General features: G+C 50.6%; 1 protein-coding gene across 5 annotated transcripts in view; it reads right to left on the bottom strand.

The window, feature by feature from the left end:
* Positions 1–27,408, bottom strand: part of AGAP1 (ArfGAP with GTPase domain, ankyrin repeat and PH domain 1) — a 506,008-nt gene that overhangs the window by 298,294 nt on the left and 180,306 nt on the right. For all 5 annotated transcript variants that reach the window (XM_059393776.1, XM_059393772.1, XM_059393773.1 and 2 more), the window contains exons 4-6: positions 9,902–9,987; positions 6,946–7,087; positions 2,108–2,242 (exon numbers count right to left, since the gene is read on the bottom strand). In XM_059393776.1, coding sequence (XP_059249759.1) covers positions 2,108–2,242; positions 6,946–7,081 — 271 coding nt within the window. In that variant the 5' untranslated portion in view covers positions 7,082–7,087; positions 9,902–9,987. The remainder of the gene's footprint in view (positions 1–2,107; positions 2,243–6,945; positions 7,088–9,901; positions 9,988–27,408) is intronic.

Below are 27,408 nucleotides of genomic sequence, written 5' to 3'. Positions count from 1 at the left end.
ACTGAGCATAGTCCCAACTTGGTCAGCAACGGCTTTTATCACAGATAAAACAACTACACAAAAAGATATAACCCTCCTACAGAACACGCAGAGTAAGCCCTAATTTTATTTTTAAAACTGATCCTCATATAAATAGAAATATTTTAAAGACAAAATCATAATAGTCATAGAAACCATAGTACCATGAGTATTATTTTCTTTTCTGATTCTATACAGTTCAAATATTTAACAGCAATGCATTATTTCTAAAATAAGAAGTAACAAAATGTATTGGAAATCTCCTGAGCCTATGAAAACTCAGGTGCTTTGTCAAATCACAGCAGGAGAAGCCCTGGGAGAGGATACAGTAACGCTGTTTGGAAAGGTCCTCCCTCTTTTCCCCTGGCTGGTGATCCCCCTCACAGTCAGCGGGGTCAGGGCAGGGAAGCACGGGACCTGGGCATCCCCTAGTGTGGACCAACTCTTACAATTATTACGTATGAGCTCATTTATTGATGAACAATTCATGTCTGTGATAAACGCACATGTAAAGCAATCACTATGGAGAATTAGCTCATTCACGGGATAAAATTCCTAAAACTGCCAGCAGGGGCGGGCAAGCCACTGCAGAGGGCCAGCCAGAGAGGAGCTATTTCGGTCGGGCCTGGCAGGGCGACGTGCACAGGCCTCTGTGGCAACCAGAGCAGCCCACCCACGCGCCCCAGGGGACACAGACACAGGTGGTTGGCCAGCAGCGGCCCGTGCGCCCCAGACTGGCGACCATCACCTGCGGTAACCCCACAAGGTTTGGGCTGCCTGCCCCGCAGGGTGCCCCCTCCCCACCCCCGGAACCCCCTGTGCCTCCGCGCACTGCTCTTCACATAAGCAGGGGCGCCCATGGGCCATCACAGGCTCCAGCAGGGAGGGGGATGGCGAGGGGGGTTGTAAATGTGTGCCAAAAGAGGAAGGCCCTCGTGCTGTTCCTCAGCAGGACGCCGCTGTTTCAGAACAGGCGCTGGGGAGGCAGGGAGGACCCAGAGGGCACACGGGCTGAGAAGGGGGAGGACCGGCCACGGTGCAGGGAAGGAGGCTGTGAGTTGAGAACGGGACCAGCTCTTGTGGAAAAGGGAAGAAAATGCAAGGTTTGGAGAGGACCCAATCTATGAAATGTCCTAAAATGGTCCAAATGTGGGATTTCTCCAATTCCATCTGAAAACTCATCTGGACATTTAGAAGATGAGCATATATTGCCCCGTTTGGGGAGGTCGGAGACGCAGGCATGTAATTACTGCTTGCCCTGGCAGAAACAGGTCTTTGTTGGGGTCTGGGCCGGCAAGACGGGATGACCCACGGCTCGGGTGGTCTCCTCTGCAACCACAGAGGTCAGCCAGATGGAGGGGCAAGGGGGGACGGCCTGGCAGTGACTACCCACAACTCCCCGTGGACATCAAGACCCTCTGCAGGGAGTACTGTCCTTCAGGCCTAGGGACTCTCCTTCCCCCAGACTTTCCCGAGCCCTCCAGACCAGAGACCAGCCCTCCCTCCCACCTCTTCATCCACCCCTTCCACTTCCCAGCCCGCCACTCTGATCTTGTACAAGACTGTCTCTGCCCCGTAAAAGCCCCGTGCAAAGGCCCCGTGCTTCTCCAGGAGGGCTTCCAGTCTGCTGCCTGGCTGTTCTGGGGGTGGGTGATCACTGATGAATTCAGCAACAAAGAAACAATTCCTAAATTGTGGTGCTGGCTCTCAGCCATGAGTCTTAATGTGCGGTTGGTGTTGGGTTTTTCGTTTGTTTGGGTTTTTTTTTGGCCCAAACTTGACTAAAAGCAAATATTTCAGACTGTTTTTAGAGATGGGCTGGGGTTAAGAATGAGCAGCTATGGTGGATAAGAAATGGCAAATGCGTACATGTGACCCATCACATGCAGAAGTAAGTGTGGGCGGTGTCGCACCCTGTGCACAGAAGTCCCATCACAAGCGTGCCACATAGGACTCCCTGTGGACTGCTGCATGCCGCTGAGCACCACCTCAGTACAGAGGGGCCCCCGGATTCCCACCAAGGCCCACGTACCCGCCGACGGGACCCCGCGCCGTGGGAAGGGGACCCGGCTGCGCCAGGAGCACTCACCATCCTGAAAGACCCGCTCCACATTCAGCCCATATGTGGCACACGTCTCATAGTAGGTACAGCGCTTCAGGTCGCTGGACAGCTTCCGTGCCCTGGCATCGTCAATGACCCGTGGGTTAGTGGAACTTATGGCATCTGGAACAGACAGTAACATGGTGACCATAAGCAGCCCCGCTTACTTCCTGCCACTTCAAGTCTCCAAGTAGCTCAAAACCTGTGCCCTGCTCCCAGGGAAGTAACATGTTTAAGAACCGGAGTTTTTAGAACCTGCTTTGTCCTCCAGGTAATGATCTCAAACATTCAGCAGAGTCATCATTTGTAAACACGTGTTTCAGAGGATCCCGCTTCTGTTCCAGGCTCAGGGATGCCCAGTGAGTGAGACAAAACTCGGCACTCCCACAGAGGGGCTACCAGGTCGGCCGGGGGAGAGGCAGAGAACAAGACAGGGACGTGAACAGCTGTGAATGCAGTGTGGCCGCAAGACCCGAGTCAGGCAGGCAGGACACTCGACGGTCAGTGGGCTCAGTGTGGATGTTCAGGGCAGCCCCACCTGTAGGAAGGAGGTAAAGACCAACCAGCCGCTACCTGGGGCGAGGTGGGGTTGGGGGGGAAAGGGGGGAGAGCCTGGGGCAGGGGGCAACCAAGCACCTGGTGTGTTTACGGGAGACAGAGACAGGAGTATAAGTGAAGGGGCGGGTAGAGGGCCCCAAGCACTGGGCTGCAAACCACCTGAGGTTTTAACAGAGCCAGGCCGGGGTGTACCCATTTCCTGCAGGATCTGTACACAGACGGGGATGTCTGAGTAGCAAATAGGTGTGGGCCATCTGCCACCAGGCCCCTAAACAAAGAAAAACCAGGCTTCTTTAGCTCAAGTGTCCAAGATGCCTCGATCCCATCCCATCATGCATTCTGGTGCCTGGCACACGCCAACAGAGAAAGGTCAAGATGTTAGGACCAAGGTATGAGACAACAGTCACTTTTCAGGGACTTTTTTGTCCTATGACATTTTCTTCATAGGCTTGAGGCTCCTGCACCACGGAAAATGCCAATGGCTCTTGAAACAAAGATCCACCGACAGGCTTTTCTCCACTAGTCAAAGGAAGAGCAGCAGCACAGCAGAAATCATGGAGATGACAACGACTTTTTAAATTGTTTGGGGCGCCTGGGTGGCTCAGTGGGTGAAACCTCTGCTTTCGACTCAGGTCATGGTCTCAGGGTCCTGTGATCAAGCCCCGCATCGGGCTCTCTGCTCAGCAGGGAGACTGCTTCCCTTCCTCTCTCTCTGCCTGCCTCTCTGCCTGCTTGTGATCTCTATCAAATAAATAAATAAGATCTTTAAAAATAAATAAATACATAAATACATAAATAAATTGTGTTTGTTTTTGGGCTCAGGACATGCATGTGACATTTAATTTTGTAAGTATGAAAAAGTGGCATCTTGAGGGAATCATTTATTCATTTTTTCCCCCATTTTTCTCTTGCTTCCTGTTTTATTTTTATCTCATGGGATATGCCTGACCTGACAGTTTCCCATAGAGAAATCAAGACTAACTCTGATTCAGGCCTCTTTCTCTGACAATGGCCTGTGCCACCTCAATAATGTTCTAGAATACTCCCTGGTAAGGTCCCCTACAGGGATTTCTTCAAATACCACCCCATCCTGTTTTCTTGTCTTCCAAACTAATAAATCTGACCTGGATTTCACAACACTTAAGGAAAAGAAGTTTTTTTTTTTTTTTTTTTTAATATTTTATTTATTTATTTGACAGACAGAGATCACAAGTAGGCAGAGAGGCAGGCAGAGAGAGGGGGAAGCAGGCTCCCTGCCGAGCAGAGAGCCTGATGCAGGGCTCGATCCCAGGACCCTGGGATCATGACCTGAGCCGAAGGCAGAGGCTTTAACCCACTGAGCCATCCAGGCGCCCCAGTGCATGCATCTTTTAAGAAAACGGTAGTTTTCAGGTCAAAATCTGTAATTTTTCAATGCTCTGGTGTAATGTGGAAAACACATGCCATAGAGTAAATCCAGCTTATCGTGACCTGGGGTCCCCAACAATCCCAGAGCCCACCTTCCTCAGCAAGAGGCCTGCTGCACTGTCTCATCTGGACTTCCCAGGGGCAGCAACACATCTCCTCTGTGGCCATGTTGTACCCACAGCACACACCAGAGAGGGCTATACCAGCCCCATCTCTCATTCCACCTGTAACCCTGCATCTGTTCATAGCTTGTACCCCTCCTCCCTTAAACTGGTATCATCTGAAGCCTTTAAAACAGAATGAGCTTAACAAACATCATGTAACTGCCTCATTCACAAGTGTCCTGTCCACTTGCAGACCCTCGCACAGTTCCCTGACTGTACCCGGAGAGAACACACAGTCTCGCAGAGACACTCCTCCCGCCCTTAGATAAGGCCTCCAACCCCAAACACCTAGCGTGGGGGAAAGCTCAGGGTCCTCCATCTATGACCTCACCCACCTTTTACCTCCAGCATCCCATGAAGCCCAAGCAAAAGCACCAGGCATACGCAGGCTTCACAGAAAGCAAGTCTGCAAGCAGTGAACCTAAGAGCAGAACCTTCTAGAAGCCTACACTCACTCTACCCTCTTGCCACAGGGATTTCTAGGGCACTCTGGAAATGAGAGGTCTGACCAAGAGGACCCCTCAGGTGAGGAATGTCCCTACTTGGTAACATGTCCTGTTCATTTGGGATTCGGCCGTGCTGACGTATGAACAAAGCCCCACAGACAAATGTGAACATGAGGAGACTGCCAGCAACCCCCCTCCACCCAGGCTCCCTGGCTCAGGTGCTCACTCGCCTGAGGCCTTTCCACACAAATGCTAAGAAGACCAGCACGAAGAGAAAGGGGTGGGTTCTTCCCCTTGGGGACCACACTGGGGCTTCCACAGAGTCTTATGGAGCCTTCTGCAGGCTTCCTCTACAAACACGTGGGCCATCCTGGGGGGAGGCATGGTTCTGCCTTCCCGCAACTGTGGTAGGACACAGAGGACAACGCTCATCTCCAGGGAAGGGAACAGAGAGGCGTGCTTCTGGAGCCCCAGCCGGGCCCTAGTAAAGCTGTCTGGCGGCATCTAACAAAGAGAACGAAATGACGGCTTGTCGTACATTCACGTGCCCGCGGGTGCTTCAGGGGCCTCACGGGAGCTCCTGCACTGTACCCCAGCCAGAGTCCGGGCAGGCAGCAGTCCAGGATGCTCTGATGCCAGGGCTGGCCAGCCCCACACCCAGGACCAGCCACTCCACCCTCTACTACCGAAACCACAGTTGTCTAAGACGACAAGACCCCAAGTGGATCACGTATCGCCTCCCTGCCCAGACCGAGGAAGTCCCTGAGCCCAGCACAGTGAGTCCACAGAAAAAAGGCCTTGTGCGTCAAAGATACAAAGCCCTGAACTCAGCCGCAGAGGGGACGGTTGCACCCAGGGTCTGACTTTGCTCAGAAATGCCCTGGGCTGGCCCGCAGGGAAAGCTGCCCGCAGGATTCGCTCTAGCCTCAGGGCATCTCTCAGCAGACCGGCTGGAGATCCTGCCACCCACCACAAAACACAGAATTTTCAGGAGGCCCCATTCCAATAGGCCGGTTCGGTGAGTTAGAGCAAGAACCCAGGGCTTCCCAAGGGCCCGCCCTGGTTTCCCGGAGACCACTAGAGGGCACCCTGGGCACAAAGAACCTCTTTCCCATCTGGTTGTAGGTGGAGTCTACCCACCACTAGCTCCCAGGCTTAAGTCTTGAGACCCCTGGCCATTACATGTTCCCTAAAAGAGGGTGGGGGTGCTCCCCACGATAACCCGACTCGAACATTTTCTATCTAGCACACGGAGATGATGCTTTCCGTGGATCCCATGCCACTTCCGTTACTTCCGTTCTCATGAGACACACCCACCCCCGCTGGGGCTGGCCCACGCAGCTCCGTGGCAGGGCAGCTGCTTCCCTACCTGAGCTCCCTCTTGGCACACAGCTGGCCTTCTGTCCCTGCTGCCACACAGCCCGTTTCTCGTTTAGAAAAGTCTCACATCAGGGCACAGAAAGGCAAACCAGATGTGGACGCTCTAAAGGAATTAACACACACAGCACATGAACAGCAACAACAACAAAATGAAGGCATAATCCAGTTTGTCTTGACATGATCATTTGTAAGTTACCCGTACTGCTGACAAAGCAGCTTTAAAGTCAACCTGCATCTGATTTTTAAAAACATTCTATGTGGCCTTAAGACACAGACGGTGGACATCCGCCCATCAGTGAATCTGATCCAGAACAAGGACACTTCAGGGCTGTCACTTTGCAAGAGGCCAAGTGTTAAGTGGCCTAGCGGAAGACAAGAAATGCACTCTTACAGGTAATACCAGACACTGAGGTACCTGCCAGGTGAAAAATTACACAAAGATCATAACACATTAACAAAGAGAGCAACATAAAACAAAACTCTGCTGCATATAAGAAATCAGTAGTATTTTAAAGATGTACCAAAAGTTAAAATCAATACGCTTTTAAATTGCTTATCAACTATCTGACATACCCAAAAGAATTAAGAGGTCCCATGACAGGAAGAGAAAATAGATTTTGTTTTCTCGAGAGCACTTGGAAAGGATTTTGCTCTTTGAAGGTGCTGACCGAGTGATTTCTCCATAGAATCAAATCAGGAAATGGGAAAATTTCAGTTTCCTGGATTCTCACAGAAAAAGCCTTCAGGAGGAAATTATTTCTTCTTCACACCATTTTCAAATTCCTCCATGCCAAAACCACAGGCCCTGGGTCCACTCACTGTTCAACTGCCGGGGTCCTTCACCCCCAAGCTGCGCGCGGGCGGCACTCACCCTGGGTCCCCACCAGAACCAGAGGGATCTCGCTCGTGTTCCGATAGTTGGCCATCCGACTGTAGTAGTGGTAAACGGTCTGGAAGCTTATCTCATCCTCTAAGCTGAAGACAAATATCACAGCGTCCACCCACATGGCAAACTAGGGAGAAAAGAGGGCAGAGAGAAGGGAAGCTGAGTGACAAGGCTGTCTGTCGGAGAGGAAGGGTGGGGACAGTGTCTTCCTGGGGACAGGGTGCGTGGCGGGCAGTCCCGTCACGCAGGCCAAGTCCAGTGGATGCCTGACTTCGGCTGTAACACGTGGCTCTGGTGTCACTAACATCCACCTTGTGACACATCTGGAAGTGGACCTTCGCCGCCTTCCCACCCAGGCCACCCCGGACTCCCAGAAACACAACCTGCATATGCTTGCCCATGGGCACGTCTACCCTCTGCCCCCGATCGAGCCGGCCACAGTCCCACAAACCCAAAGCAAACCCAGGCTCACAGAAGAAACTTCCCTACATCGGAAGACAGGTGCTGACAGTGATGCTGGAGCTTTGTTTCACACCAACTCCCTTCCGCAGGACCCCGGAGCCTGGCTGGACCCCTCTGAGATGGGGGCGGGGGCTCCTCTCCGGGCTCCAGTGGCCTCTCAGAAATCCTCTACCCAGGCTGTGGCCCACTCCCTTCTCACAAGAAGAGGTCTTTCTACTGAAAATATCAGCTGCCACTGAATCCTTTTTTTTTTTTTAAAGTAATCTCTATCCCCAACATGGGGCTCAAACTCACAACCCCAAGATCAAGAGTCGTGTGTTCCACCAAATGAGCCAGCCAGGCACCCCTGCCAGTGAATTCTGAAAGCCCCCTCTGAGGATATGATAAACCACGGTTAGAGAAATACACAAAGCTAATCAACAAAATGAGCAAAAATCAGAGAAAAACATTAAAATCCCACAACAGCCTGACTCTTGCTATTTTGTTCCTGTTTTACCTGCATCCAGGTGAAGCCTCCATCACTTCTACTTGGGGCAAGTGACTACAGCCAGGCATGTACTGGCCCACTCAGTACTTAAACCACTCGTAAGGCTGGAGCCTAGTGAATGGGAACCCTGGAGGCTCAGCCCCCCAGCATCACACATGGTTCCAACAGCAGAATCCAGAGCAGGCCAATTTGCCACCTAAGACCCTGCTCTTTCCACATGAAAATGAAAAATAATATTAGTCCTGTTTACTTTCTCTGCGAAGCCACAGTTCCTAGGTAAGCTTTTACCAGTCTAGGCATCAGCTCTGATATAACTGGGGGAATTTTTTTGTGGGGTAAGCTCTGACTTGTGACAGAAAAGTGATTCAGTTATAAGTCAAAATTCTATATGATAAAATTTAAATAAAGACAAAGTCCAAATGCTAACAGCAGAATTAAATGAGCCCAAAATCTTGTTAAGAATGAATCCTGGGACAGGCCTGATGCCCCTACAAAGGGCCCAAGACCCAGGGGGCCAGGGGCTTCTCCTTTCCCCTTTCACCACCTCCAGGTATGTTCTCCCTTTCTCTTCCGAGAAGTGCAGTGAAGCTTCCCCACATGCACGAGCACAAGCACCCGGAGAGCTCTTGTGGTCCTCCAGGACTGGAGCAAGGCTGTGTGAGCCCCTGTGCAGAGGAAAAGCAAGCCACACCCCGCACTCCTGTGGTCATGGCCGGACTACCCCAGCACCTAGCAGGTGGTGAGCACTCCAAAACCAGCCCTCACCCATCCCAATGGCTGCTCCCACCAACTGCCACACACAAAAAGCCGGTGAACCGGCAGGTTTTCCACAAACCTAAGAGGACACTAGTAGCCACAAAGAAGCCTTACAATCCTGTTCATGAAGCTGTTCTCTTAGGTGAGGTGCATGAACTGTTCTGGAACAATGAAAACAAAGATCAGGCTTCCATGTGCCTGAAAAGGGTAATAGGAAAACAGATATGCCCCCAGGCCCAGATATTCAAACACACTCTGCCTAATTTTGTACAAAATCCTGTCCCTAATTTTGAAAGGCTTTTTGCTGATATCCCCCCACGGTAGAAATCTTTAACTAGGGTACACTTCTGGGCTAAAGAAGGCTTCTGAGCTAAAGAAGGCTCCTGAACAAAGTACAGCTAGAAGAAAGGACTGGTCAACACAGTCTCATGGCCAGAGGCCAAGACAGAGATCTCCAGGGGGTTCTTGTTCCATCCCCTGGTCTGTGCCCCTCCACCATGTCCACCCCGGCCAAGACGTCATGGCATCAGGGTCCTCCGTGAAGACAGGATTCCCAAGAGCATGCTCCCCGGGGTCGTCTCAAGGATGACAGGAGCGAACCCACACCACAGCAGCAGGCATTCGCTCGCTGCTGACTGGATTCAGACGTAATATGTGCTTGGCTAGTCAATTATTACATAAGTAAAATAATAAACTGGAGATTGAGTAAACCAAGGCAAAGCTTTCCACATCTAAGCTTTTTGATCTCCAGGACGCCCAGCCTTGAGGGAACCTCTAAGGAAACCACACCATACCGTACACTGGTTTTCAGTAGGGTTAACCTGCACCAAGAAGGCCAGAAAGCAGCACGGCAGCCCCCAATGGATTTCCGGACTTTAGACCAGCAACTTTCTCAATCATCCTGCTGCTCTAGGGAATAAACTGCAGACAGAGAATGGTAGAGGACTATGGACATTTCCAGATGTCACATCAACAGTCGACAAATCAGTGCACGTTCTGCTGTTCCTTCCATCTTAAAAACACAAAGTGAAAACCAGCCACACAGACCTAACTTCCCTCCAGGACTGTGTCTGAAGGAGCAACAGAATGTTTATTAGACAGAATGTGTTCATGGGGGCTCTAGTTACCTTTCTTGCACACACCTGACAGATTTCTAGAATCACCTATTGAACCAAAACCTTAACAAGGGAGCAAAGGTAAGAGGCTGCTTTCCATTTTTTTGCTTGTAGTACTCACCTGCGCCTCTGGGGGGCCCCCTTCATCTCTAATCAGCAGCAGGTAGCTCTGTCCATCAACAACGATCTCTTTCTTGAACCTGCCACCTGCCACACACAAAACATCTCGTTACAGAAGAAAGACAGGGTGTGAGGAGGGCAAACAGACGTGGGCTTCGCTTGTGGAAAAATACACCCTAGGCTGTCGCCCGGGAGGCAACTCTCAGTATTTAGGACCAGCAACCACTGGATTTTAAAAGAAGTACTGAACTCAGATTTTAAGTATTTGTCATTAAGGACCTGTGTCCACAGCCTCCCAGGCAATGCCCGGGTCACCTACGGCTGAGAAGGGAAGCATTTGATCGCAGCCTTTGTTTGTAAATTCGGGAATTCGCTCTCCCTGGGAACACATTGATGCAGAGTTCAGAAACAGCACAGGAATTAGCATTCTCTTGTTGGGTTCGCAAAACTGAAACGAATTTTTCATGTTCAACAGGTGCCTAATCTACAACATTTTGAGAAATTCAAGGGCTGAGAACCTGTATTCTCCTCAAGAGAAACCCAGTTTTTGAAAGGAAAACACAGAACATCATGGGAATGGTGTTTCCGTATTCACGGGGCACGAGCACGGGGAGGACGCTCGACTAGCACACACGTGTTAGACAGAACTACGGATGGCCTCTCGCACAAGTCGAGACAGAGCGGGGCAGCTGGCTGGCGGGGGTGGGGGGTTAGAGAGCACGCCATGTTAGCGAGAAACCACCAGGGACCCTGCTGGGCTGCTGTGTGTGTGTGTGCACACGGGAAGGGGGGCTGGCCCTCCTCATCTCGGCCCTGCACACGCCTAGCTGGGGAGGGACACACAACTGTCCTGTGCACCTCCTTGTAGCACCCCAGACCACCCCACCAGGCTTCTCCTGGACATGGGAAGGATGTCCACTTCTGGTTCCCTCAGCCACCTCAAAGACAAAGCACTTTGGAGATCCTGGGCTTTGAGTCCTCACCAGGATTCTGAATTGTTTCTGAGAAAGAAATGCATCAGCACCTGCTCTCATTCTGTCCTCGGCACAGGTGCCTTCCAGAAACACCACCTGAGCCCCGGACGACCACTTCCCAGAGAACCACACGGGCAGAGCGTCCCCACCAGCCCTGGAGGATGCAAGTGGGCTCTCTGTCTCCCAGGCCTTCCCGACAGCTCCAGACGGGCACCTGCTATGTGCACAGTGGCAGGCCAGCAGGGGGACCAACCTTTTGAAGCAGGCCCCCATCTGCACATACAGAGATGCACGCCCCCACTTTCTTCTCCTTCCTGGGCCCACAAAACACACGTGCTCTATCTGCTGTTCAGTCTGCTCAGTAACAAAAACCAAAGACAATTCTCCAACGTTCCAACAGCACAGACTGATGCTCCTTCTGCTCCCCCTCCCACCGCAAGGCTACCATCAAAGACTGCAGGCAGAGCACAGAGACCGGCATTTTGCTCGCTGGATCTGGACAAGCTCAGCCCACTTTCTGCACTTGTAGGAAGATGGGCAGATGACCTATGGTCCCCAAATCACAGACTCTGTGTAAGGAGAAAAGTATAGCACCCTGTCCCTGCTGGGCTGCCGAGATTGTAAAATGAGCTAGGAAACCTTAGGCACCCAGCAGAGTCCCCATGTCCCCATGGGCACGCAGCCACAAGACTCCAAGGCCAGGCCAGCACTATGTGCGGATCCCAGGGCCACAACACGCCACCCCAGGGACTTCACTGTCCTTATTCAACTCTCTCTACCCCAGTGTCCCCCTCTATAAAATGGGGCCCCTGCCCCACGCGAAGGGCAGCAACCACTCACAAGGATTACTAGTGCTATTCAAAATTTCTGCCAAGAGTTATCACTTGCTTTTATAAAAGATACACTTAATGTGTAAGCCTTCTTATATTGCTATTGCAACAGCAATCAGGATCACTTCCGCATTTTTAAAAACCTTTAAAAAAGAGAGATGCTTGGGGCTCCTGGGTGGCTCAGTGGGTTAAGCCTCTGCCTTCGGCTCAGGTCATGGTCCCAGGGTCCTGGGATCGAGCCCCACATCAGGCTCTCTGCTCAGCAGGGAGCCTGCTTCCTGCCTGCCTCTCTGCCTACTTGTGATCTCAAATAAATAAAATCTTCAAAAGAGAGAGAGAGATGCTGGAAACCTTCTATGTCTTGGTGAGAATAAATCGAATTCAACTTCTCATGAAAAACCAATGTCAGATAGGAATGTCTATACTTTGGGAAAAACCTTTCCCCTCACATCCTATTTGTAGAGATCTGACGGGGACAAGGGAAAAGCCACGGGAATCTGTGTACAAGCTCACGATTCCTCCCTCTGACTCCCAGTGGGTCGATCTTAGTGCCTGAGTTAGGGAGATACCACTACAGAGAAGCCGAGTGAGCACAGCACTTCAGATCATGTCTGTCTAGAGATCTGAGGCAGAAGTTAGAGCTCTCACGTCGCAGGAAATACTGGTGCTCTGAGTGATTTCAAGGCAGTTCACATGTCACATCCGCTGGGCCAGGGACTGGTCTGGGTAGCACCTCACAAATGTCCTTTCAGCAACACAGTCCTGCCTGTGCTCGGGAGAACGAAGGGAAGGGCTGAGGTCTGGGGCCCTCAGGAGGCTGTGGGAACCCTGTTGTTCCAGCAGGTATTTAAAAAAACCCAGTAATCATTAAGTGCTCCTCAATCTGTTAAGTTGCTAATTATCACATCCTAAAAGAGCAACGTTAATTTCATGCAGTGGCCCACCATTACCTCTGTTATAGGCGGAACTGGGTCCCCTCCCCTCCAAATTCATATGCTGAGGTCCTCACGCCCAAAACATCAGAAAAGGATCTTATGTGCTAATAAATTCACTGCAGATGTGATTGTTAAGATGAGCTCATACTAGCGTAGGATGGGCCCCTTATCCAGGGACTGGAGTCCCTGGACAAAGGAAATTTTGGTGAAGATGGATGCAGGAGCTTTATACGCCAAGAAACACCGAAGATGCCCCCAAACCACAAGAAGCCTGAGACAGGCCTGGAACAGATCCACCCCCACAGGCTCAGGGGGAATCAACCCTACCCACACTGTGACCTCTGATTTCTGGCCTTGGGAATGGTGGGAGAATCAATCTGCGTTGTTTGGAGCGCCCCCTGTTGGTAGCCCTCAGGTACAGCAGCCCGAGCAAACTAATACACTGATGCCGTCTTGGTCCTCAAGACCCTCCTAGAGTGAGCTCACATGCGCACGAACACACACACACACACACACACACACGCACTTTCTCTCTCTCCACCTAGCTTATCCCCAGAACATTTTGAAACCCCCTTTACTCTCTCCATCCTGACTGTCTGTATCTGTTAAATCATCCAGGCTTCTGCAGGAGTTTCCTGGCAGCCTCACACCCACCCTTGGCCGCAGGCCCACCCCCACGGCAATCCACAGTCTGTAAGTTCTGCACCACGTGCAGGTCTGACTCAGAACCCCTGCCCTTCTTCGTCTCCCTGGGACCCTGGGTCCCTGCCAGCTGGCCCAGCAGCTCCCTGATGCACCAGCACTGGAGGGCACACAAACCTGCCCTGGGCACAATGGCCACACACGTGGCCTCCAAGCAGGAGGCGAGCAATGGAGCCTGTCCCTGGGGCCACCCGATCTCCCCCATCCCCCTCCAGGGAGCAAGAGCCCAGTGGGCAGGCGTCAGCACCCAGCCTTCCAGGAACGGGATGGCATAGGGCTCAGCACCTCCACCTCGCATGTCCTACCCACAGACCCTGCTGGATGAATTTAACCACCATTCCCTCACTTTCTTCCTTTCCAGCATATTTGTGGAGCCTTACTGGCAAGTTCTGCTTCCAGATGGTTCCATCACAGTATTCAACTCAAGGAAGGTTAGCAACGACCTCTTTTCTTACTCCTCTACAATATCCAGCTCTGTAACCTCAGCAAAGGGTCCAGACCTAATTTACATCATCTCTAAAAGGAGGGGTGATCCTTTCTCCCACCGCTAAAGGCCCCTCCCAATTTTAAAATCACTTAACGTTTCCCCTCAAGGTATATAATTAGCATGTTTTTTCAGTAACTTACAATTACTAATATTAGACACCTATAATTGGCTTATGTGATTTTTCTGGCACTATACACACAACAGGTAAAAAATTAAATACACCTATGGATTTGCCAAGAACCCCAAAGATTTAATAATTAAATAAAATTCGGCCAGATACTGAAGCATCCAGGGTGTGAGAACAAAGAAAGAGATTAAGAAGACTTATATATAAATAAACTCCCACTGACCACCAGTGGGCTCCCCTGGAATGGGGCTGCTGGGTCCTGAAGAAACACGGTCTGGCACGTAAATAAAATTCAACTTTAAAATTCGTTTTCTGCAGTTTAGAAATGCAAAGAGGAGAGCCTCAGGAGGACAGCCTGTGAAGCGCCAAGCTGGCCTGGCTTCAGTGGGGGCCATGGCTCAGGACTTCAAAGCAAGCGTCCAGTCCATCCCGAGCATTAGGTCTTTGCCTACCTTAGATTTAAGAGGACACCCCCAAATTCTGCATCCAACTGCACTTTTCATGTAGTGTTTTTTTGATGCCTATTTTATAATCCAATTTCCAATGGTTTTCCTGCAGGTCTATTCTCCCCGACTTTGTGTTCCTAGCCCACAGTGCCCAGTCTTCCCCGTGGCCAACATGTAAATTTGTTACATGATTGGCGTTCAACCTTCTCTGCCAGCTATTATTACATAATATTAAATTACTACTGGAATGATTTTACTTTTAGAAAGTGTCCCCATACCTGACCTCATCTTGGAAACTGTCAGCGCTGGCTGGCCCAGCACACCTGTGTACAGGGGTGCGGTGGGCACAGCAGGCAGGGGTGTGCCGACCCCAGGGCCATGGGGCCCCCATGCAGTTGCAAGCCTGCTGGCTCGACCCTAGCACCAGGACCCAGAGCCCGGGATGACATCCCTGTGGGAATGGAAAACGGATGTCCCTCTCAGCTCATGTGAGTTCCTTCCAAAGACACGCTGCGGCCAGCAGAGGGGAACAGCATCACACTCGGCGCTCAGCAGACAGACAGACAGATAGGCTGCTCTGCTGACTGAACTCAGCCTCATGTGCATCTTCTAGTTCAGCCAAAGGCAAGTTTTCTGGCTTCCCAGGAAACTCCCCTGTTGACCTTTGTGTGTACTTGAGCTTGCATTCTGAAGGGAGTCGAAGTCTTCATTTCTCCCCCAAAAACAGGTAAAAGGCAGACCTGGTGGACCTGGGTGTGCCTAATGAGAACAGGGACGCTGACTTGCAGGTGTTGTGAACGGCACACCTGGGAAGAAGGCAGTTCTGGTTTCTAAGGAGCTTCCAGAAAGACTGGAGAATGTCTCTGACCACCCAACCACAATCAGACACTCTAAAGGTGTCGAGGTTACTATACTGAGTCTCGGTCTCACTCCTGGGAACCAGTTCTAAAGTCAAGATGCTGGGTTAAGTAGAATAAGTGCGTTCCTTGTCATGGCTCACAGTCAGTGGGATTGACCCACTGTGGACGGTGATCCCCACACGGAGGGCTAAGCACTCATCTGTGTTGTCGTTCTGCTTTAAGGGGGAAAAAAGCAAATTAATTTTCCTTTGAAAAAAGCTTTCTTGGGAGTGAGCACTGCAACAGATGTTTGACATTTCTGTTTCTATCGTTTTGGTGAATAGGACTGAAAGCTACTAATATATCGTTAACATTTCTCTGAGCAAGAGAAGACAAAGCCAATAACAGACCTAGAACCCTTGAGAGCTCACAAAGCGCTGTTCTCCCCACATGCTCTCTGCTGTTGCTCACGATACCGGGTGAGGCAAACATCGTCACCGACATCCCCATCTCCTGGGGAGGAAGAGAAGGTCAGGCGCTGACCGCAACCCCCTCACCAGCACGCTGCAGGAAGGAGACACAAACCCAGAGGTGCCCATGGATCCCTGCCCTCTTTCTCCCGAGGGGACTCTGCTGGGACGGGTGCACGTGATGCCGCCCTGTCCACAGATGAGCCTCACAGCCTTCGGGGAAGTTCTCAGCACCCACGGGGCCGACTGAGAACCCAGCCTCTTCCTTGCTCTGCTCACAGCTCCAAAATCATCACTAAAAAGAAACCTGCTTATCATTTTGTTTCCTTTTTTTTTTTTTAAACTGTGGACTTTCATCTTTACTTTTTCATGCTCTGGCAAAGGATGAAAATTATTTCTGAGTTTCAATTTGCATTTGTAGAGCATATTATTTCCTTTTTCTGTAAGAGGGGAGGGGCACTGTCCTAGCAGCTGATGGAGCTGTGGCTGGGCCCACTGCTTCCCGTGGGGGCAAGCTGGCCTCGGGACTGGGCAGCAATCACGAGCCGTGGCTCAGGCGGGGACATCCATCAGGGACTGGGCCTCCTACACTCCCTGCGCAATGCTGGCCATGAGAACCCTTCTAACATTTGCCCAAAATGATGTTCTCCACATAACCACTAGATAAAACGGAGTATCTGCAAATGTTATTGTTTCCTAATTATTTAAGGCAAATGGAATGAGAGGGATACATTGAATAAAAACTATGAATTCATTTTTCCCTAGGAGAATATAAAAAAATTAATTGTGAATGTGCCAGAAACTTTTAAATTTTGCCCTTTTAAGTCTGACAAAAATACCAAAGTTGATAACTTATTAATAAAGAGGTTTTGGAGAAGTTCTCTATTGTGACATTTAAAAGGAATTTTGGACCACATGCTATTTTTTTCACTGGGAAAAAAGTCTCATCGGTAATGTATTAGTTTACAAAATTTAACAGAGTCAGACTTCATCTCCTTTGCCAATTTTTTTTTAAACTTACATTGTTTAAAAAAAAAAAAAAAACAAAAAACACCCAACCGGAACAGTAACAACTGTAAGACTGTACCAGCAAAGAGGATTAATGTGCAGCGACCTCGAAGTGCTCCCAAGGGTGAAGCACTCAGGGTTATGACTCGGTGAGATGAGGGTTCAACATGCTATTTTCTCCAGCAGCCCGAGGACTCTAATGAGTTCACTTCACCCAGATCTAAGTAAAATAACAAAGATCGAGAGAGAAGTCAAAGTTCCAGGTTAAGATGGCAGAAATGAACTTCACTATCATTCAATTTCCTTTCCTTTATTCCTAATAAAACAAAGGAGGGAAAGTAAACAGCAGGAGGAAGAAAACTGATCATCCACTGAGAAAAGGAATTAAGCTTCACCGACTAAATCCTCAAACACAGTGGGCTCTGCATAAAAAGAAGACTCCAGGACTGGACGGGGGCCCCTAATCACATCCCCTGGGGTTAACAACGGCCCCCAAAGGGTGGAGGGAAAGAGGGTAGAGGGTAGAGGCAGCAGAGCCTTATCCTCGACCCTCTGGAGGCAAAGAAAATGCCAGAATGGGGAATGACAATCTGTATTCCAACCCCCACCCCATAAATGAAGGGAACCCCATACTTGGGCATTCTCAAATTCACAGGAGAAACAGAGCCCAGCCTGTGACAAAAAGCAGATCCCTGTGGTTGGGGGGCGGTTCCCTCAGGGGACAGAGGACAGGGATGGGTAGGGCATGATGATGCATTTGGACTGTCATTCTCCAGGAAAAGAACATCCAGCCTGGTCCTGTGGCCCAAGCACATCTCTGCAGGGAATCTGCGTGCATGACGGGGGCCTGGAGAACAGCAGTGTGAGCGGAGCGGTCCAGCCCTCTGCTCCAGGACACTCAAGACTGGGGCTATCGTCTCCTGCAGGAAACCAGATGGCAGGGGGCTCTCCACAGTCTCTACTGGACTCAGGATGAGCGAGAGGAGCCTCCTTGGTGGCCCCAGCTAGTGTTGGTGGCCGACCCCGGAGGGACCCTAGAGCACAGTCAAGACAGCAGCAGTCTTGTCAGAGAGAAGGTGTGGGCAGATGCCCACAGAGGAGGTATGCTGCAGAGAAATGGTAAGGACACCGCGTGCTGATGCAGCGGTAAGAGGCAAGAAGGGAGAGAGGAAGGGAGCACACGAAGAACACAGGAGCCAACGGAGAAGAAAACTAAACTCAAAAAGCAGAAGGAAATCCCTTACAAGCGCTTTCCTCTCTAATGCAATTTAAGAACAGGCTTTCCAAACAACAAGAATGCCAGCAATGAGAATCTCAGATAGGAGATGAAGTGCAAACCCCGAGAAAGGAGAAACACAGCGACCTTCTGGAACAAATGAGTAAAATTTGAAAAACAGGAACGGAAGAGACAATGCTCCAAGCCGAGAGTCTGACACAGAGGGGACGGCTTGAAATAAACAGCTGGTGAGATCAGAAAGATGGAGACAAACCTGAGGCAGGAGTTAGTGGACAGGACGACAGATGAAGCTGACGGGGTGGGAGGGAAACAGGGTCGCTGACAACAAACTCCCCCAAAGAAAGACAAGCCTCTTGAGAGAGAAAATACAAAGGAGTTTTCCAGAAATGCAGAGAGATCTGAATCTGCAGATCAAAAGACTACACGATGTTCCAGGAAACAGTGACACACACTCTCAACCACTTTAAAGGAGAGAAAACAGAGACCCTGGTGGAAACAGCTCCCGCCACCAACAGTGGGGTTTCTTATCAGGCAGCAGGGTTTCGAAGCTACTCAAAAGAACTTTCCTCCAGCGAGGCCTCAAGGCTTTTAAAAATGGTTGATTCGAGCATTTTTAAATACAGATAACTGGTTTGGTGAGTGAATCATAGGTGACAATGAACCAAGTCAGTGATGCACTGAATGAGACCCAGAACACGTGGATTTGGCTGTGTCAGGTAAACTCCTACGTAAACGCAGAAACCCACCTTCTGGAATATTAGCAGAAAGGTGGCTTTGAACTTGACTTTTGAAAACCCTTGTCTTGTGAGCGTCTACACCTGAAATCCAGCCACAATCTATGCAGACAAGTACCTGGCTACAGGACATGCCCCATGTTCTCAAGGCCGACAAGCCAGGCACGTGTATGGGGGCAGTTTTCTGTGTGTCGGTCAGTGGGGCAACAGTAATTGGTTCACATGCTAACCTCGGGATGTCATGGTGCGTTGAGTGCTTACCACAACTCGGAGGGCCCCTGTCTGAACAATTCCATGAAAGGACAACAGCTCTTCCATTAACACAACACGAAATTATGAAAGTCCAGCCACTCCTTTTACTTCCACACTTGTGGACCTACTTCGTGGAAGGGTACCTTGAAATAGTAAACAGGCTGATTATATATATATATAAAATGTATTTTTTTTTAAAAGTGTCATTCACGCAGTTCAGATTTCCTGACATCCAGCCAACAAAACCCAAAACCAGCTGGACAGAAAGGCAGACATAACACTGGAACACTGGAACCCAAGAGCCTCAGGCCCTGTTCCCAAAAGAGCTTTGGGGCTGCCCCTCCGGAGCACTGAGCATGGCCCGTGGAAAGCACTGTGATGTCCCAGAGGCCTGCAGGAGGAAACTGCTGCTCCAACAGAAGCTGGAAAACGAAACAGCCGAGGAAGTGGCTTGTTGCTCAATAGTCACGATTTCTTCACATCTTACTGAGGAATATACAAACCAGCAGTTTAATACATAAATCCTACTGAGAGTTCTCTCCTCCAAATCATTTTTTTAATTAAATATTTTATTTGTTTGAGAGACAGAGAGAGAGAACATGCGTGCACACGCAGGCAGAGTGGAAGGCAGAGGGGGAAGTGGCTTCCCACTGAGCAGGGAGCCCGATGCGGGACTCGATCCATCATGACCTGAGTCCAAGGAAGGCGCTTAACCTTCTAAGTTACCCAGGTGCCCTCAAATCATCTCTTTTTAAGACTAAAATAAATCCAGCAACTCTGGGCAAGTACGTAGACTGATTTATCCAAGCCAATCTCCAATTTTCAACATCCACTGATAGACCCAATATCATTCTCATTAAGTTTCATGAGTTTCCCCCACCCCCCAAAATTGCTTCAAATACTATTATCCCCCCCCCAAAAATTATCTTTAATAGAGCAACTGCAAAGAATAACACATCCTCTGTGTTGTCATCAATGCCAGAAGGTAGGCTGGCAAGGAGGCCACAGAGCCCAAAGGTGTCCAGGGGTTCCCCCTGAAATAAGGGGAACGCCGTCCAGAAAGAGACCTCTGCATGCGAATGGCTTCCCACCCAGGCCTCTCAGTGTGGGTCCCACCTCTGGGATCAGGAGCCAAGGCTTCCTCATGCTTCCATACACTCAGAATTTTCCTGTTAACACTGTTCTGCGAAGCTAGAACCCAAAGCCTCAAAGCTCACTTATACTTTCCCGCAGAACTCAGTATTCTCCCAAATAACTTGGCAGCTGTACCAGGGCTCAAGACCCCCACAGTCAGCAGCAGAGCCCAGCACGCAGACCGCATGACCGCCCAAGGTCCTTCCAAGTGCTGGAGCCCAGCTGATGATCCGTCAAGTTGTAACTCTGGGTGGTGGTACTTCCAGGCAGCAGTGAAGGGGAAGAGACACAGCCCTGCCGGCCAAGGGTAAGTCCTGGGCTCACACCCACCAACGTCAACCCTGGGTTCACACCTACCAACGTGAACCCCTGGCCCAAACCTCAATGGTACCTGTGCCTCCTGGTGCATTCATTTCCTCATGTGAAAACTCAGGTAATCACAGCACCTGACTCAAGTGACCAAGGTGAGCAGGCAGGAGCTGGCCCACATCAGCTCCCCATCGGGTCCTTAAACATCACAAGTGCCTGGCAGAAATCAGCTAGAGACTGCTCCGTTACAAGGACAATTTTGCGATTTCCAAATGCAAACTCACACTTAGCAGGAGAGTTTCCACTTGCAAAGGCAGTGACATGGGAGCACATCCAGGAGGATGCAACCAGAAGGCAAAAAACACTGCTCCCATTCCTACATGAAAACCAAGAGTTTGCCTAACATTTGGTCCTAATTCCCCATGTTCTGGAAGATCTAGGAGACCAGGTCAAAACAACTCATGAGATAGCAAGGCTTCCACAGTGCTTCTTAAACCGCTCCAAGGAGAAGGTTCTCCAGTCTCTGCTAACAGCCTCTCCACACTTACCCAAGCCCGAGGCGTGCTCCTCACCACCAGCTGGGCTTCCACACCAGTAAAGGGTAGAATGTATCTGATCTGCACTCCGGTGACACCATCTGGCTCTTCCCAGCACAGGCAAGAGAGTTGCTACCTGTGAGCCTTTCCCAAGTGCTTCCTGCCAATTTGGCACTGGGGTCCGCCTAACCGTGGCCTTCCGAACCACCAATCACGTGTTTGGCAAGCCCTGCCCCGTGCCACGCAGAGTGCTGGTGCTGGGAACAGAGGGAAAGGGGCAGAAGCTCTGCCAGAATGCAGCTTGTTTTCAAGGGCGGTGGGCAGGAGGAGAAGAGCCAGGCCTGGTGTCGGATGGGGCGGGGGGGATAGGGAGGGTACCGAGAGTAGGTACAGAACCTGCCCCCAGAATCCACTGAGTGGATAGGGGGAGGGGGGCAGTCCCAGAACTGCATTCTCGAGGCCCCTGCTCAGTAAAATCTGATTCATAACCAAATCAGTGAACTGTTTATTGAAAACATTCCAGTGCCCACGGCGGTGGCTGGACTTGAACATTCCAGCACCTACCGCCATCCCTGAAATAACTTGTGAGGTGAACTTAATGAAATATACTTAGTCTCATACTAGTTTCTTTGGGGGAAAAGAACACACTTAAGGTTGTTTTATTTAGTATTCTGCACATTTATTTTAAGCACCAAAAAAGGTAAACTTGCGAAGAGCTTTGCAAACTGGGGTCCAAGAACCTGGCTCATGCAGAATAGTGAAACAAGGCTTCCTCGACCAGTGACACTACCTGTGGCCTGACCCAGGTGTCGGGGCCAGAGCCCCAGAATGGTAGTGGGCGCGTGACCACAAGCTCCAAACTGAAGCCGGACGCTGGGTTACGCAGCTACTGGCATGCTGGCGAGTGGTCCCTCAGTCCCCAGATTCATGGGGACTCAACTAGCGCAATCCATGTGAAAGTAACTTTCCATTAAAAAAATAATCTGTTGGGGCACCTGGGTGGCTCAGTGGGTTAAGCCGCTGCCTTCGGCTCAGGTCATGATCTCAGGGTCCTGGGATCGAGTCCCACATCAGGCTCTCTGCTCAGTGGGGAGTCTGCTTCCTCCTCTCTCTCTCTGCCTGCCTCTCTGCCTACTTGTGATCTCTGTCAAATAAATAAATAAAATCCTAATAAATAAATAAATAAATAAAAAATAATCTGTTGCACAAACTCTATTTTTAAATACGCAAACCTAGAATCAAATATGGAAAAGTAATGGCTTTCAGAACTGCTCACTCATGGGGTGCCTGGGTGGCTCAGCCGGCTAAGTGTACAGCTCTTGATTTCAGCTTAGTCATGAACTCGGCCTCACCGGATAGAGCCCCACATCAGGCTCCACGCTGAGCAGGTAACCCTGCTTGAGGTTTGCTCTCCCCCTCTGCTTCTCTGCCCAACTCATTCTCACTCACTCTCTCTCAAAAAATAAATAAATAAATAACTGCTCACTCACTATTCCCTGAGTGTAAATCAGGTATCTGCTTCAAGAAATTAAAAAAGACTGCTCACTGTTAGATCCAACCCTACGGAGAAACCAAAAAATCCTATCCATTTTAACGAGTTGATGCCATTTCTACACACTGTAGCGTGGGGTCTGTAAACTGTCACTAAAGGACCAAGTAATAAATAGTTTAGGCACCATGGGCCATATTCTTCTTTCCCCCTGGGTGCCTCTTGGTTGGTTTATTTACTTTTACAAATGTTTCAAAATGCAGTGACTCTTCCAGCTCATGGACAGTCACAGCTCGAGCGGGGCAGGCGCTGCTGGACCCAGTCTCCCCTTTGACATTTCTCATGCCAATGCCCGCACATTACAGTTTTCCGCCTTCCCTCTAGAGACTCGCTGTAACTGTTCCAGTCCTGTGGAAACAGTGTATTTACTTTACTGGAAGGAATCCGGGTTTTGTCTCTAGGTCTCTGTCCCCATCCTAGAGGGAGCTTTGGTCGGCGAGCACACCTGAGGAGAGTGCAGAGCATGAGCTGCACAGCTCCGAGCCTGCAAAGTGTGGGCAGGAGACAGACTGCCCCTGGGGTGTCCTCACGGGTGTGTGTGTGTGTGTGAGTGTGTGTGTGTGGTATGTGTGCATGCACACGCATGCATGCCTGTGTGTCACTGCCTCTCCAGCTAAACCTGACTCTGCACATGGCACAGGAAGCTCCTGCATCTGGAACATTCTGGAACAAGATCAACTTGCATTGCTCCCTGGTGCATGGCGGGCGCCTGCCCAAGCTGGAGGGCACTCCAGGGCACAGGGCCCAGCGCCCAGACAGCACAAACACACTCTGTGGCCAGTGTTTCTCAGAACTAACGAGCAGCCAGAACCCCTGACAGGCTGTAGAGGGCGTGGAGGTCAACAGGTTCCTGTAGTTCCTTCTGTCGGGATGTGAATCCATTCCAACCTCCAGAGGTTGTCCAAGGACTCCTCCCTGTCCCCACATCCTGTCAGAGGCCGGACCCCAACTCCTGTCAGAGCATGTCTACAGTAGCCATCCCCCTGCCCCAACAAGGCCTCTTTCTTCCCTGGACTGCACGGAAGACGCACAGAGCAGCTGACCCACACCCCTGCCAGGCTACGTGGTTACAGGGCACGTGGTTTTGGACAGTTCGCCCACATGCCCCCCACGCTCCCCACACCAGTCCAGGCCCGCTCCCCGCCCCCCCACCCTGGGGAGAGACAAGAGCATGCTGCGAGCCAGTCGGGTCTGTGCACCAAGCCCCCCTCCCCCGCTCTCTCCACACCATCCACTACTCAAGCAGCCCTCAAAGAGCAAGTGCTGTTTTCTTCTTTTGTCCCTGATGTTATTTTTTAAAAATAAGTAAAACAACTTTGAAAAAATGGGTCTCGGGAAAAGGGTAACAAATGCCGGCCACACATGCTGCTCCACGGGGCCGTGTGAGCAGAACACAGGCCTCTGCTGCCTACTCATCACACTTCATATTCTGCCCAGACTAGACCCTCCCTCAGAGTCTCCCAACACACTGCCTCCAGGAAGCCACCCAGGATGCACAGAACACGACACTGAAGTCGACTCTGGCTTTTACTTCTGGCCTGGGTCAGTCACCAGAGAATTCACGTGGATGCTATGAAACCGTCATCCGCAGGATCAGTGGTAGATCTGCATGGTCTACCCATGTGCAAGCACGCACACGCACATACAGGATTGGGCGAGCCTTCTCATCTGGTGAGACTGGAACAGCTAGTACCTGCGGACGTCCTGCCCCCAGGCTGGAGACAGGGGACTCCCACACGGTCACATGATCTCTGCCCCTAGGCTGGAGACAGGGGACTCCTGCACAGTCACAGACATGGGCACTCTCATTTGACCACAGATTCTCCCATGTAGTTTTGCCACTTGGCCTATTTCACTTCTGCTAACTTTGACCTCCCTCATCACCAAGTCCTGGTCCTCCGAGTCCATGACCCTAAAGGAGAGTTGGCACTTAGGAGTTCTCGGTCCAGTAAGCATGGTCTCCCAGGAGGTAACATTTTCTGCAGACAATGTCAACCGCTGCATCTCTCATCAGCCATACCTGCCAGGTGAGCTCCATCCATTCAAATGATACCCAGCCTCCTCCGGAATGTCAGTCTCTCCACCTTGACCCACAGGGAGTTTCTCCTAACCCACGCATTCCTCCCTGCACTCTCCCCTCTGCACCAGGCATGGTGTGCCCCTCACCTTCTCCTCTCTTCACCCCAAGGCTGGTCTCAGCCCAGTATTTCTTCCTTTCTGTGCTGCCTTCCACAGAAAACCTCTCACCTAGCGAAGGCATGGTCACAGACATCTGAGGTCTCCCACTTCCTAGAACCAGTAAAGCAGCCTGAGCAGGAGGAAGGGGTGGTGAGTTAAGACAACAGTGGGGAGGGAGATACAGAAAAACTTTTGTGAGCTGATACTTTCAGATCCAAACAAATGCATAACATTCTGGAGTTTGCTGTCCTTGAAAATCAAGAAGGAAAACATGCCTAAGAAGCCCAAGGTCCACAGCCAAAGCAGGGCCGTGGAAGCCAGAACGATTTGGCAGCAGCAGCACAGGGGTGAGTTCAAACGGTACCCGGGGCACTGCCAGGGCGGGTCCTCAGGGCGTAAGGCCAGACGGCGGGTCCAAGTGTCACGGAAGAGCTCTGCATTACGAGCCCCCATCAGTGATGATACAGAAGAGCACAGAACTGCAGCCAGGCAACCAGACGGATGTCTGATCTTCTGCTGGAGCTACAGAAATAGCCAACTCTCCTCCCCATTTCCCGGGAACACTAAGGATCACCAATGAAATGCCTGCCACCAAGTGGGGAGACCTCGCTGAGCAGAAAGCCCACTGAGGCAAGAAATGGGACAGATCATTCCTCGGGAGCTTACGTGGATCAGCGAGGTCTCCTAGACGAAATCCTTCCTCTTAGCCGCTCCCCACACACGAGTTACATAAATCCCTGCTTTTCTACGCAAACTCCTTGAAGGTGGTCACCTACAGTCTAGGCTGACACACTGCATGTGTACCCTGTGACTTCCAGATCAGAAGCCAGATCCGAGCAGGCCGCTGCAGGGCCAGTGGTAACGGCTCTACTGCCATTCAGACTGCCTGAGACGGGAGCCGGCTGCCAACAAGATGACAGAATCAAGGCCAGACACAGGGACAGATGCAGCAACGGACCAGGGGACTCTCCAATGACCACTTTTCCATTTGCAATACAGAGGTCGCACAATTGAAGCTCTAAAACACACCTTTGGTATCAAAACTTCTCCAGGAAAAAGTGACCTATAATTGCAAAGGTGAAACTTTCTGGACCCTCATCTCCTTTTTCCTATTAAAGAAATGGTTTTGTAGCAACGTGTGATGTCCCGAGAGGTCTTGGGAAAGCAACAGCTGTGTCAACAGTGTGCACCGTGCTATTTGGGGGCTCTGCATCACATGGCCAGAGGGAGCAGTTGTGGGCTGCAGGGGGAAGCTGGCGCTCTTCCGGGCAGAAGCCAGCAAGCCCTCCTCTGAGTGCTCACTGTCTTCTTTGGCCAGGTGTGAATCACGGCCTTGAACTTGAGTTAATTCAACAGAAGGTTCTTCTCTTTTCTGGAAGGTACCCGGCTCACAGTACGCCCTTGGTTTCTTGTTGACCTAATTGTAACAACATGGGAAGATGTGTTCTGAGTTCCAAACGACCAACTCAAAAACACATTTTGTCCTGCCAGCTCTGTCAATGCCAAAAACATGACGACCTCCTCATTCTTACTTTACAGCCTTCTTTTCCTTGTTCAAAACAAAGCAGAACGTGCTCTTTCATGATTTCTTTGTGGCTCTAGGGATAATTTCAGGATCCCTCCCCTATTCTGGGCAGTATCACCTGGCCCTCTACGTGGCTTATGTCTGAGAGGACAGAGTGAAGAGCAGGGGGAAGGAAGTGAGAGGTCAGTGACGTTCCATGGCCAGGGACGGATTTGAAAGGATCAGAGAACGTGAAAAAGACCGGACTTGTGCCTGATCTATTAAAACAAACTACCAGCAGGCTGCTCGTAACCTCAAGGTTTACAGATAATCCTCATTAAAAAATTGTCATGTACTCATAATCACTCAGTTACAAGTAACATGGCAAAATTGTGTTAAAACACTTAAAAGGCTGGATTTCAAAACTACTCAACTTTTATTAGAGTTTACAGATTTTTTTTCATCAGGACTTTAAACAGCACAAGAGGACATGTTTAGAAGTAAGCCCTAACATCTGTTGAGCAGTGGTAGCTGACAAAAAATTTTTTTAAGTTTATTTGATTTGGAAAGGGTTTCAGGGGCTGACAGCTCAAATGCACTTCATGTGTCCCAAAAAATATGGCTAAGTGTTTACCACATGGTTTGTTTCTAAGCAACTAAGCAAACATTCATTAAAAAAAATATTTCAGACCCATGTGCTCCTGAGAACCACCTCCCACCCCAAGACAGACGTATCTGCTGAGAAACAGCTGCTGGCGGTGCCGATGGCAAGACCAGGGGAGGATAGCCAGCCTGCAGGGACCTCACTGCCAGCAGGCCCTTGCTCCTGCCAGGAGCCATGACCACAGAGCTCTCCACCCACATGGGACAGGGGCAGCCAGGAACGGGGCAGCCCGGCACCTTTCTCCCCATTTTGTTCCCACAGTTCCTTGGAAAATTAGCTAAGAGCAGTTAGTTTTATAAACACAGGAGAAAGGGTCTGTGGACATTAAGCTCACCTCTGCAGACTGTAAAATCTTCCCCTCAACCCACGGGACAGTGGAGTCTCATCCTGGGAAGCTCCTAGGGCCTTGCCCTGCACTACCACCATGGCAGCTAGCCGGTGTGAGCTCCTCCAGGCTCTAGATTCTTCCACCCAAGCTCTCTGCACAGTTCAGCAAGGCCCACGGCACAAGAGAGAAGAGGAAGAACACAGGGATGTCACAGAGACAGGGTCTCGGGGCACTGACCCCATTCTAAAGCTCGAAGTCTCTCGAC

Source organism: Mustela nigripes, chromosome 3, assembly GCF_022355385.1.
Source record: "Mustela nigripes isolate SB6536 chromosome 3, MUSNIG.SB6536, whole genome shotgun sequence".
In the NCBI taxonomy this organism is placed as follows: Eukaryota; Metazoa; Chordata; class Mammalia; order Carnivora; family Mustelidae; genus Mustela; species Mustela nigripes.
The sequence above is the reverse complement of the archived record's forward strand: the minus strand, read 5'-3'. Positions and strand labels throughout refer to the sequence as shown.